The sequence below is a fragment of the Phascolarctos cinereus genome, unplaced genomic scaffold, assembly GCF_003287225.1.
Source record: "Phascolarctos cinereus isolate Bilbo 61053 unplaced genomic scaffold, phaCin_HiC Scaffold_2;HRSCAF=192, whole genome shotgun sequence".
NCBI classification, from domain to species: domain Eukaryota; kingdom Metazoa; phylum Chordata; class Mammalia; order Diprotodontia; family Phascolarctidae; genus Phascolarctos; species Phascolarctos cinereus.
Window position 1 is genome coordinate 141,939,639 of NW_027555625.1, and position 12,941 is coordinate 141,952,579.

The window sequence follows — 12,941 nt, forward strand, 5'->3', positions numbered from 1 at the left end:
AAAGGGTCAGCTCCTCAGGATGTCGGACTTTTAGCAGACACCGGCGACATCATCTGTCTTTTACAACTAATCAACGCGCATTCATGGTATCCCTCGTCGTGGACGAGTCCACGGGCCCTGCCCTGCCCTCATGAAGCACACATTGTGCCAGGGAGAAAGGCTAGACAACAGCTCGGTCTAGACGTCTAGGGCACAGCGGGGTGCCGACCGCGGGCCCTCCCCAGATCCCTTCAGGGGCGCTCGAGGCGGGGCAGCGGGAGGCACGCCCACGTCGTGACGCTAGGACAGGCCCAGCCGCCAGCAGGTGCACGCGCCTGGCGCGCAGGCCGACTGGGAGGGCTCCCTGTGACGTCACCGGGGCGGGAAGACGCGGAAATCTAACGGCAATTAGGGCTAGTCCCCAAAGGGCTTTGGCGGGTGACTGGCAAGGGAATCGGCATACCCGGGGGCAGTTTTGGGGACCTTTTCGTGCGCATGCTCCAGTTCCACTCTCGGGAAAGGTGTGCATGGGAGTAGGTGACGTAACGGTTTGCCACTCTATTGCTTTTCGAAAGACTCTATGGTTGCAACAATGCCTCGCGATCCTCCTCAACCGCGCATGCATTAGGTTTTTTTCCTCCACAAAGGCCACAAGGGGCTGGCGCAGGCGCCCTGTCAGTTCCCAAGACCGGGCGAAAAAAGGAGGGTTTGGCTTATGCGCAGTGAGGCCGTCTGGGACTTATTTCATCCGGGGCGGTGGCGACGGCGATGACGAAAGAGGAGGTGGAAGAACGGAAGCCGGGAGGGGACTAGAGCGGAAGGGGAGCAGGTCCAGGGCTGTGTCCGAAGCCTCGGCGGGGCAGGGGTTCCGATGTGGTCCCCGGGGCAGGAGTCCGAGGCCCCAGCCGGGGGGGATCCGGCGGGGCTGCTGCCCCCCCGAGTGGGAGGAAGATGAAGAACGGATGTCCTTCCTGTTCTCCGCCTTCAAGAGGAGTCGGGAGGTGAACAGCACCGACTGGGATAGCAAGATGGGCTTCTGGGCGCCGCTGGTGCTGAGCCACAGTCGCCGCCAGGGGGCGGTGCGTCTGCGCCTGCGCGACCTTCAGGAGGCCTTCCAGCGCAAGGGGAGCGTCCCGCTCGGGTTGGCCACGGTGCTCCAGGACCTGCTCCGGTGAGGGGTGGGGCGGGGGCGGGGCTTTCCCGAGCTGGGGGCGGGGACAGGGCTACACTCCCCTCCCCCTCTGGGCCGAAGGGGAGGGACACTTAGGAGCAGGTTAGTGTTACCCTTCCCATTTTACAGATGAGGAAACTGAGGCCCAGAGAGGTTGGAGGGGCTTGCACCTAGTCACACAGGTGGCAGAGCTGAGATTTGAACCCACATCTTCTGATTCTAAATCCGACTTGTCATACTTAGGCACAGACTTAGAGTGTCTGCGGTGGGGTTCTTCTTGAATTGCTGTTGTCATTTAAGACCTACCTCTTCTGGAAGGCCTTCCCTTACCGTCCCCCCCCCCCACCTCATGGCACTTCGTTTTGCAACTCTGTAAGGCACTTAACTATATAAAATGGGGTTGTTGTAAGGAGCAAGAGAGACAGTTGGGTGTATAAATACGAGCTATTATTATTATGCATTGCCCTCTTTTACCTTTCTACCCTTTTTTGCTCGTCTCTGGCCTTCTTGCTGTCCCATATACACGTAACACACCTCCTTTCCTTTGCCCTGGGAATACTCGCTCTCCTCACTTTCACACCTCAGTTTCCCTTGCTGCCTTCAAGACTTCCCTCTGAACCTTTTGCTGGAAACCCATATTATGACACCCCCATCTCACCCCCCTTTTCCATGTCTATAATTTTGCATGGGCCTAGTTACTTTCATATTGTCTCTACCATTGGAATGGGAATTTGAGGGTGGGGGGGTCCAATTTTACCTTTCTTTTGTATCCTCACCTTTTAGTAGAGTGCCTGGCATATGTTTGCTTAATAAATATTTGTTGACCAGCTATGTCATGTTTTATCAGACTAAGCTTCAGAAGAGAAGATAGATTTTATGTATTTTACATGAACTCCCTATCTCTTCCAGTGCACTGAACACAGTAGACGTTTAATAAGTGTTTGTTCAGCTGAATTGGTTAGGGCTTTTTGGAGAAAGGAAGGATGGGCTGGGGAAAACTTGAGACATGAGAGGCAAGTAAGAGGAGTCTGGGGCTTCAGAGGTTAGGAAAACACCTTTACAACTCCCATCCTTCTCCAGTAGGTATAGTCTGTATGATTATTTAAGTTATTCCTTTTTGCTTGAGGCCTCAAAACTTGAAATCACCTGGAGAAGAGGGTCTCCTCCTTGCTGGTACAAATGGAATTGAAACATTTATTTAGTGCCTGCTTTTTCCAGAACCCTGTACTAAGTAAGCACTAGAGGAAATAAAAAGATAAGTGAAACCTGAGCTCTGCTGTCAAGTAACTCACAATCTAGTAACCATATCAAAGGTTAAGCTATCTTGCACAAGAGGAGTATAAAGTGCTATGAGATCAGATAAGAAGTGAGCTCATTTTGGAAGACTACATGGAGTTGGTAGAATTAGAGTTAGGCCTTGAAATATTATTAGGAATTCATTAGTTGGGGACCCTGGGGAAGGAAGATTGATTAAGAGACTCTTGCAGTAATTGAAGTGAACTTTAAAGGGGTCAGAACTGAAGTGGTGGTAATGGGAGTAGATAAGAGAGCTGTTGAATTAAGGAGATTCAGATTGAGGAGTCATAACTTTAGTCCTATCCCTGGGAGACAGCAGCCTTAGGGAGAGGAATGTAGATGTCCTCCTAAAGGAAAAAAAAATACCTATACATTCCTCTTAGCTTGGGAAGTAACACAGCATAAGGGATAGGGCACTGAATTTGGAATCAGGAAGACTTGGGTTCAGATCGTGCCTTAGTACCTGTGTGGTCCTAGGCAAGCCACTTAACCTGTGTGACCCTCAGTTTCCTCATCTGTAAAATGAGGAGATTGAACTCAGTGGCCTCCAAGGCCTCTTCCACCTTTAAGTCTGTGGTTTTAGGTCTTGACCATGGCAAGTCAAGCTTTAGCCAGTGTGGACAACCAGAATACTGGCCACATGGCACCCAGTAGTTTCTATTGAGTCTTCACCAAAGTACAGAAGAGGCTTCATAGGTATTCACGTTTTACTTTCTTGATATGACAAGATGTCTCTAGTACCAGGTAGTGCCATTTGATCTGGGCATTTATGGTGACCCACCTGAGGAATCTGAGTTTGTTAGCCACCAGTGCATCTTCTGCAGGTTGGGTTTGGCTTCATTCCCTGTTTGAGGCTGGGAAGAGGAAAGGGAAGGACAGGGATGAGGGAGGAGCCCTTGGCCACCAATGCTTTTCTTCTCCTTTGATTTTCCAGAAGACATGGGTCAATCTCATTTGAGTTTAACCTTAGCTTGAGATCCAGTGTTCTACTCTTACGTACTATCTTTCTCTTTCACTTTTTTTCCCATAGAAACTGAAAAACTAGTTTAGTTCCTAAATTTGGAGACTGGTTCCCAGATCCAGAGCATATTTGTCAAATCCTAATGATCTTTTTGTTGAGATGACTTGTGATCTGGGAAGTGGTGTCAGTCATTTGTGTGTGCTGAGGAGACAGTCCTTAAAGGCTTGTGTGTGGAGGCAGATGTCTAAAGTCAAGGACACTGTGATACACTTCCTGAGGAAAAACTGGATGGGTTGGACATACCTATTCTTCGGCAGTTGGAAGTCTTTCCTTTTTATGTTCATTCCCCATACTCCACATTGTCACTGATGGGACTTCGTAAGTCTTTTTTGCACCTTTTTTTCCCACTTCTGTTGTGGAGTGTGCTTTAGATCGTGACTGTAATGGAGAGCTGAGACAGTTGTTGGAAAAGCCACTGTTAGCCAATTTCATGATTTAATTTAGCCAGTGCAGTAGGGTCAGGTAATCAACTTCTGCTTTTTCCTTTAAGCCATGGTCCACTCTCCAGTGGTTGTTAGTCTTCGAGTGCTCCTCACTGCTTGGCTGTGTCAGTAGTAGTTCACTCTAGGGTAAATACTGTGGAATGTCCTCTGACCAGAGGTGTCAGACTCTTTTGCAGGCTCTGCAAAACTTGAGTGCAAGCCCTAACCAGATTAAATTGTAATCGGGAAGTATTTAACTAAATAAATGAAAACATGATATACAATGTAGATAATGTTAACATCTGGTTAAATCAATATGGGGCCCACAGGGATCCATTTTTATTTGAATTTGATACTACTGCCCTAGACAACCTGAACTCCATGACTATGTCTTATTTATCATTTTATTCCCCACAGTACTTTTCATTTGGTAGATTCTGTCATTGTTTGTTTATTCTTTTTATTTGGCACATAAGAAGATACCATAGCATGGGCTCCATAGCTCCTCTTCTCTCTGTTTTTGACTGGTTTGATGGCTGTTGTTTGGGGACGCTGGTTGAAACCATCTAGTATGCCCTGGCTGACATGACTTTTTCCTTCTGTTCTTGGAGCCGAGGGGAGCTACAACGGGAGTCAGATTTCATGGCCAGTGTGGACAGCAGCTGGATTTCATGGGGAGTAGGTGTTTTCCTGTTGAAGCCTCTCAAATGGACGCTTTCTAATGTGTTGGGAGACAACAAGGTCCCTGCTGAAGAGGTGCTGGTGGCTGTGGAACTGCTTAAGGTAAGTGCATTTGGGTTCAAACAGGCCAGGGAGGTGTTTTCCTTTTTTTAAAGGAAGGACTTCACCATTTAATGCAGAGACAGAGTTAATTACTTGATTAAGTTTTTTTGCGTACTCCCAGCCTGCCACATAATATCTACAGGTAAGGTAGAAGCAGAGGTTTCTCTTGTGGAATGTTATAATGTTCATTTGTTACTTATTACACATTCTTCTAGAAGAAGAAAAAAGAAAAAGAAAAACCCTTTGTCTCAGGACTAAATCAAGGATGCACAAATTTGTTTTCTGGGGTTTAAAGGAACAAAAAATGAACTAAAGTTTAGGACATTCTTGTGGTCGGAGAGTTATTGACAAAATTCATACCTAGGTTATCTGAGAACTAAGAAAGTCATCATTCTGTCCAGGGGAAAAAGATGGCATGATTTCTTAGGAGTTATAATTATATTTCCCCAAATCATTATACGGTGTCATTTCGTTTACTTTTCTTGTACCTTTATTATTTTAAAGAATGTTTTTATTTAATTTTTAACATTCTTTTTTTTTTTTAATAATTTTTTAGTTCTAGATTCCTTGAAAAGGAAAACACTTTGACACAGATTATACATGTGCAGTCATGCAAAACATATTTCAATATCAGCTACATTGGAAAAGAGAGCATAGACCAAAAAAAGAAAAACAAATAAAGTAAAAAAAGTAGGCTTTTATCTGTATCTAGACTCCCAACAGTTCTCTGGAGGCGGATGGCATTTTTCATTATAAGTTCTTCAGAATTGTCTTGTGTCGGGGGCAGCTAGGTGGTGCACTGAATAGAGCACTGGCTCTGGATTCAGGAGGACATGAGTTCAAATCTGGCCTCAGACGCATAACACTTACTAGCTGTGTGACCCTGGGCAAGTCACTTAACCCCCACTGCCCAACTTAAAAAAAAAAAACAGAATTGTCTTGTGTCATTGTATTGCTGAGAATAAATAGCTAGGTCATTCAAAGTTGATAATTGTACAGTATTGCCCTTGTGGTGTACAATGATCTCCTGGTTCTGCTCACTTCACTTTGCATTAGTTCATACAAGTCTTCCCAGATTTTTCTAACACTATCCTCATCATTTCTTTTAGCACAGTAGTATTTCATCACAATATATCACAGCTTGTTCAGCCATTCCCTATTTGATGGGCTGTGATATATGATATATGGAAATTATAGCAGCTCTTTTTGTGGTGGCAAAGAATTGGAAACTGAATATAAATATTTTTGTATATATAGGACTTTTTCTTTTTTCTTTGATTTCTTTGGGATACAAACCTAGTTCTTTTTAGCCATAGTAATTAACTTGCATATAAAATCCTTTGGTTGAAAGGAGAGGGGCAAGGGTTTATTATTTCTATTTTCATAGCATTTTTTGAGCTGACAGCACTTTAAGGATGATTTGGTTCAATGCCCTGATTCTATAAGTGTAAACTAGATGCAAAGAGGTGTGAATTAACCAAGGTCCTGTAGCTCATTAGTGGCAGAACCAGGATTAACATACAAGTGTCTTAATTCCAGCCCACTGATTAAATTGCTTCATTTTACCAATAGGGGAAACATTGATATAGTGGAGGCAAAAGACTTGTTTGAAGTCAGTGACAAGTGGAAGATAGGCAATAAATAGGTTCTCAGTACATAGTTAAATTGGACAGACTTGGAGGCCTGATTATGACTTATTAGTTTAGGCTGCCTCATTATAGACATTTTAGTTACATTTCTTCCAAATTTTTTAAAAGCAAAACTTTTAAGAAAAAATCCTACTTTAAGTGAAGAAATTGGCCTGATCTGGACATTTATGGATCTAGTTTTACAAAAGAAAGGTCAGTGCTTTTTGGTCTCTATACCTAGACACTGAGTACAAGCTCCTTTCTTCTCCTGTAGGAAAAAGCAGAGGATGTCTATCGTCTGTATCAGAACTCTCCAATCTCCTCTCATCCTGTGGTGGCCCTGTCAGAGTTGAGCAGCCTCTGTGCTAGTTCCTGCCCAGATGAGCGAACCTTCTATTTGGTGTTGCTGCAGCTGCAGAAAGAGAAGAGAGTCACTGTTTTAGAGCAGAATGGTGAGAAGGTATTGAATGATGGAATTTCTATAAATATCTATTAAATATCTAGTAATCTCGCCATCAGTTTTTCTGGGTGAATTTTTTTCAGAGCAGGAGTAATTTGTTCTTTTCCCACAGATTGTGAAATTTGCCAGAGGGCTACATGCCAAGGTCTCCCCGGTAAATGATGTAGATGTGGGGGTGTACCAGTTGATGCAGAGTGAACGACTGCTCTCACGGAAGGTGGAGTCCCTGTCCCAGGAAGCAGAGAGGTAACTTCATCCTCCAGCTGAGCCCTCCCTGCCTTGACTAGTCCTCACAGCTCTCAAGAGCACTTGGGGCCATGATGTTTTCTTTTTAGGTTCCTCTCTTTCCCACAGTCTTTTTCTGTAGATATGTGAGGTTACTCCTGGTGAAATGATGCTATCAGCATTTCTGCTTTGCTGAGGAGCTGTAGGTGTAGTATTAGGAAGTGGGATTCTATCCATTTTACTGAAAGGAGAAGACTTAACCAGAGAAAAAGGGATAATATTCCCAGTGGCACCAGTGGTGGTGGGAGTTGAATAACTTGGTCTTCTGAATTCTAGGAGGTAGGGGATGGAGGAAGCAGTGGGCTAGCAAAAACAGCACTCAAAAATGCATATAATGAGTTACTTATATTTATATGGCAATTAATATATTTATATATTAATTATATAATATATTTGTATGTTAATTGATATGTTTATTTATTACATTATATATTACTCATATCTAATGAGTAATGCCAGACCTGGTGGTCTATACAGATTAAGTTCAAATAGTATGGGTTTAGCTTTCTAAAGTCCTTAAGCAGAAATTAGCCAAGGGTGGCAGGATGAAAGGTTGGAAATGGGCATTTGGACTGGCCAGTTTATGGATGCCCTTTTTGGGCTCTCTGAGGTTGAGAACATTTCCTTAATTTGTTAACATCTGTTCTTTCTGTTTCCTTCTTTAGTCTTCTTTTGGCCCCTTGAAGTAAATGGAATATTTTCCATGTTGAGTGGGAGCCTTGGGATGGTATTTGTGCTTGGTGGTTGTTACCTCTGAGAGGGGAATTCCTGATTTTATTACCAATCAGTCCTCAATCTGTCCTTCTGTTTCACAGATGTAAAGAAGATGCCCGACAAGCGTGCCGAGCTGGAAAGAAGCAACTGGTGAGTGTCTTCTTTTCCCCCACCAACTCTGTACTGTCACATTTAGCAGCCAAGATGGAAATAAGAGATGAAGATGGCCTCAGCACCACTACTTGGGAATGAGAATATGTGTAGAGAATTGGAAAGTCTTAGTCTCCTGGTAGGGCTACTGCCTTATTCTCTTGTCTCACTGCCTAATATTATGGATAATGGTTTGACTGAGATCCTGACCACATTTCCCCTTTTTTAGGCACTAAGGCACCTCAAGTCTAAGCAGAGGACAGAGAAGCGCATTGAGGCACTACATGCCAAGCTGGACACAGTGCAAGGCATTCTGGATCGGATCTATGCTTCCCAAACAGATCAAATGGTAATCCACTTGCACCAGGGATAACAAAATTAGTTGAGCTTATAGTTACTGTTTGCCTTTGCTGGTGTTTTTGCTACTCTGTAATTTTCCTCTCATACATTAAATTTGCTCTGATTATCCTATACAAAAAGTAATTAGCTTCTTTTCTTGTTAAAGGTCCAAGGGATGTCCTTCATTACTGCAATACTCATTCTCAACTCTGCTTTTCCAACCTGCTGCTTACTCTTTGCTGCCTATTCACCCTCTCCTATATCTGCTTGATCAGGATTCTTTCTTTGTAGCAAGCCTCTAGTCTTTCCTGATTAGCAGTTCTGCAAGGCCAAGTTGATGTGAGGATATAGAGATTTCAAGAAGCTAAAAACAATAGTGTTTGTTTTTGCATATATTCTTCATCTGTACTAATACTTCTACTTTCCTTTTAGGTTTTTAATGCCTATCAGGCTGGTGTAGGGGCCCTCAAACTTTCCATGAAGGACATCACAGTGGAGAAAGCAGAGAGTCTGGTGGACCAGATCCAAGAGGTATAGTATAGGATGGACTGGAAACAGAGATGATAGGAAGATACTGAGTGTGTTATCCTCATGCTGGGCTGTCAGATTTTATTTTGTGTGAGCAGTCTAAGTGGAGAAAACCTCCTTCTTTTGTTTGAAATTGTGTGCAGAAGCTTGTTTGACCTTGTTATTTTGTTATTGGGGGTCCTACTTGGATTTTCTGTTTCCATTTCTGAGTATTTGCCATTTCCTTTGCCCCTTTCACATTTTGTACTATTTAGAAACACTCTGGCTCAGGATCACACTTATTTCTCTTACAGCTCTGTGATACCCAGGATGAAGTTTCTCAGACTCTGGCTGGGGTGGGGATGAATGGCTTAGGTGAGTTGCTGAAAAGATGTTCCCATACCTTAAGAGGAATTCTTCTTCATCTGGTCACATTTTCCCCGCATGTGGCAGCAGACAGGGCTTTATCCAGAGCCTTTCCTGTACCCGACACTTTTGACATGGAAGCTGCTGTAGGAAATGACATGTCCCTTCATGTACCCACCCCCATTCTGATTTAAGGCACCTTTTGTATCTCAACCAGCTCATTGGATATGGGGATATGATAAGGGGTTTTGTTTCTTATTGGGGGAACTGCACTGCCTTAAATAGCCTAAAAGATGAGGGATATTCCCCAGGGTTAGGAGAGAGGCCCTACCACTTTGCATATATTTTTGTGGGGACAGAAGAGGAAGCTCCTTTTGAGAGTGCCCCTTTTCTCAAGTGATTCCATAAAAGTAGCCATTCCACCTTCAGCTGCAGTGTATTCCCAGCTTTAGAGATATAGTCATTGTTTGTTATCTGCCAGTCTTGGGTCTTGCTTGTTTTCCCTGTATGGGGATTTATGTGCTTCTCGCCTTGTTTTCTCTCCAGACAGTGACAGCGAGGAACTGGAGAAGGAACTGGATATCCTCCTCCAGGACACCACCAAAGAACCTCTGGATCTGCCTGATACTCCCCACAAGCCATTCTTCTCCACCAATGTGCCTAATCCCAGCATTTCAGATGCTGAGCTTGAAGCTGAGCTGGAGAAACTGTCCCTGTCAGAAGGAGGTATGGACATATATTAAGAAAGGGCTGCTGGTGGGATTTTGCACCATAGCTAGATATGTGGCTGCTAAGTTGGTGGATCCCAGTCCTTGTTCTCAGCTTATCTAGGATGTAGAGGCACTGAGGTAGTCAAAAGCATAGTGGGTTGGAGTTCAGTCGTCTGTGTCACATGTTCTCCAAAGACCTAGGGTTCAGTTTCCGCGTTCTCCTCTCTCTTAGGTTCAAGTCTGTCTTGTATTGCTCAACCTTTTTCTCCCCTCTGCAGGTTTGCTTCCAAGCCATGAATCCTCCAAAAGACAGCTGGAACCCACTCTCTAATGCTATCCTAGGACTTCCACATTAAGGAGATATCAGGCGTGTGTGTTTGTACATAGTTATTTAATTGAAAAACTCTCAGAATTTGATGGGATGGGGAAGAAAGACTACTCCATTTAGCTGGATACTACCAGTTACTACAGTACAGAAGTAATTTCTGGAAGTTATGCTCCAAAGGCTTGCTCCCAGCTGGTGTCATGGACCTGTCTGTCTTCTCATCTTTATAGTGCCACAATCTATGATGTCCTGTGTTTGACCTATTGTTCCATATAGCCTGCAGTCCTTGACTTTGGCCCAGTTATGTTTGTCTTCACCCACCAACTCCCACTAGAATTTTGTTCCAGCCAACAAAGGTGAGAGATTGCAGACAGTTTTTCTCCCGTTGGTTAGAGGGACTTGTCATCTTTACCCGTAGGTGTTTATAAGTTTACTTAAACAACTTATTCCTACCCACTTCCATTTTCACTGGTGAGGAGAATCAGACAAGTTTTATTCAAGGGGACTTAACTGCTGCTTCTTCGAGGAGAAAACAAACAGTGCAAAAGTTTCTGCTCTTTATCATCATTGCATCAAGTTTTTTAGGCTCAAAAATGGTCACCCTTGAGTAATTCAAGGTGGTGGCCCCTCTGGCTCTGATTGACTCCCATTTCATTTTGTGCCAAGGGGAAGAGAACTCTTCTTGGCCTTTGAACTTGGGGTGGTGAGACCTAGGTGATTGTGGAGCCATCCTATGTGGATTGTGGATGGCCAGGTCCCACCTCTTTTAAAGCAAGAGGCTGCCCCCTTGCTTTGCCTTTGTTGGGGTGTGGTTGGAAGATGCTGAACAAACTGCGCAACAAAACTTCCCTTCTGTGAGCCTGTAAAAAAGAGTGAGTTCTTTGGCCAAGTTTCAGAAGAATTTTCTTTTGCAGATAGACCACTGCTAATAAGGATAGGGGAATCTGAGCCAATTTGTGCAATAGAAGCAGGAGGGTTTGCCCTTCTGCTATATTGGTATATGCCTCCCACATTCTATTTATTTGTCAGAACACACACTACCGACTGTTGCCGCTTGAGGCTACCATATTCTTGCTTCTGTCTCTGCCCTCTGGTGAATCAGGGACAGAGCAGGAGCTGGGTGAAACAGTAGTCTGGAGAGGAGAAGATGGCGGCTACGTTGCCACTGTGGCTGCAGAAGCACAAGTATTTCTGCCTAAGCTATGAGCTCTTGCCCCCAAAGTGATATGGAACCGAGGGAAAGAAGGAACTTACTCCAGGGCAGGAGCAAGACTCTTGGTCAACAGATTTCTCTCCCGTTCCACCTTGATAAACAGAAGTGTTGGGGGTGAAGAGAAGCAATCACTATTTTTTCCCCTTTTCTATCTGGTACATAATTAAAAGAAAAAACAAATCATGGTTCTTGTCCACTCCGGCTCTGTTTTTCCTTTGGGTTACTGCTCCATGCTGTCTAGTTTGTGTTTGTTTAACTTAATGTCTGTTAGGCCAGTCCTGGACAGTGACAGGCAGCCTAAAAGACAAGCCCCAGAAGTATCCTGGCACCATGGCCCCATTTATTAACCACCTTCGGTGTACAGTGCACTAAGTGCGATCGAGACACAAAATTTAGATAAGAGGAGACCCTTGTCTTGAGGACCTTAGAATGTCATAGGGGGCCCAAGCAGCAACAGCTAACACAGACTGCTGTAGTGTGTGAAAAAGAACTTGGCAAGATCCAGCCAAACAACATTCAGTAACTTCAGTATGAAGTTGGTCTTAGGGAGGATGGCTGAAAATGTGATTTGGTATTAAATGAAAAAAGGCCTCATAGATTATGCAGAAGGCTCATGTTTGTGTGTCAAGTACATTCAGAAGTTGCAAAACAACATGCTGTGTGAGGTCCTAAGGAAAAGACAGTTAACCACTGGGTTCAGGGAGGACTTCATGGAGGAGGTGGCATTTGAGTTGGTCTTTAAAGAATTTTAAAAATCCACTCTTTGGAGGGAGGTGAGGTATTTCAGAACAGCCTGAACAAAGGCATGGATGGAGGCATGAATGCAAAGTATGTTCAGGAGGGCAGAGACTTGTATAGTCTGGTGGGAATATAATGGATAAAGAGGAGTAATGTGAGAAAAAGCTCAAAAGGTAGGGTGTTGCCAGATTGTGGGAGACCCTGACGACCAGACTAAACTGTCTAAAACCTTTTTGTGTGTAGCAATAGGAAATCAATAAGAATTTTTATAAGAAGAGTGAAGTGAGCAACAGAGGTATAAAGAATAGAAGGGGAGACAATGGAAGTGTTAGGATGTGTTAGAAAGGCTAATGTAGTAAGTCAGGTAGGTGATAGAACTGACATTCCCTCAAGGGAGGAGTTGTCTTTCTCTGAGTAGCTCCCTAGAATTCTTTGGGGTTTTTGCGTACAATAATAATTGTTCTTTTCCACTAACAGCTGCCATTTAAAATTCTATTTTGTCTTTGTATCACTATAGCATAGCCTAATGGATATAGCAGGATGCCTCTTGAATGAATGATTTTGTTTTCATGTCACTTAGTGAGAATCTAATGTGTGCCCAGATCTGTTAGGTGGATTGCAAAGGAGGTGGAGGTGGAGACCACGGGAGTCCAAAACGCGTTCCTTGCCCTTGATAAAATTCATGTAGTTGGAGAGACCAGATCTGAACTAAGGCTAAGTTGAAGAAGATTCTACGCAGCACAGAAAAGGTCAGAAGACAGTATATGATCAATTGCTAAATGAGACCCTGAGGACTTTGAATGCCAGGCGCCTCCTAGAAGGTTTTTGATCAGG

General features: G+C 43.9%; 1 protein-coding gene across 1 annotated transcript; it reads left to right on the plus strand.

The window, feature by feature from the left end:
- The first annotated feature begins 386 nt into the window (after positions 1-386).
- On the plus strand, positions 387-11,554 carry CHMP7 (charged multivesicular body protein 7). The gene is made up of 10 exons (XM_020975712.2): positions 387-1,150; positions 4,501-4,672; positions 6,575-6,760; positions 6,873-7,006; positions 7,861-7,909; positions 8,139-8,258; positions 8,681-8,779; positions 9,070-9,130; positions 9,668-9,847; positions 10,110-11,554. The coding sequence occupies exons 1-10, from the start codon at positions 507-509 to the stop codon at positions 10,160-10,162; spliced, it is 1,698 nt and encodes a 565-aa protein (XP_020831371.1). The 5' UTR covers positions 387-506; the 3' UTR covers positions 10,163-11,554.
- Positions 11,555-12,941: the final 1,387 nt, after the last annotated feature.

Coding starts and splice junctions, on each gene's coding strand:
- CHMP7 (XM_020975712.2), top strand. CDS start 507: ATGGGAGTAGGTGACGTAACGGTTTGCCACTCTATTGCTTTTCGAAAG. Junction 7,007..7,860: donor CTGTCCCAGGAAGCAGAGAG/GTAACTTCATCC, acceptor TCTGTTTCACAG/ATGTAAAGAAGATGCCCGAC. Junction 9,131..9,667: donor GGTGGGGATGAATGGCTTAG/GTGAGTTGCTGA, acceptor TTTTCTCTCCAG/ACAGTGACAGCGAGGAACTG.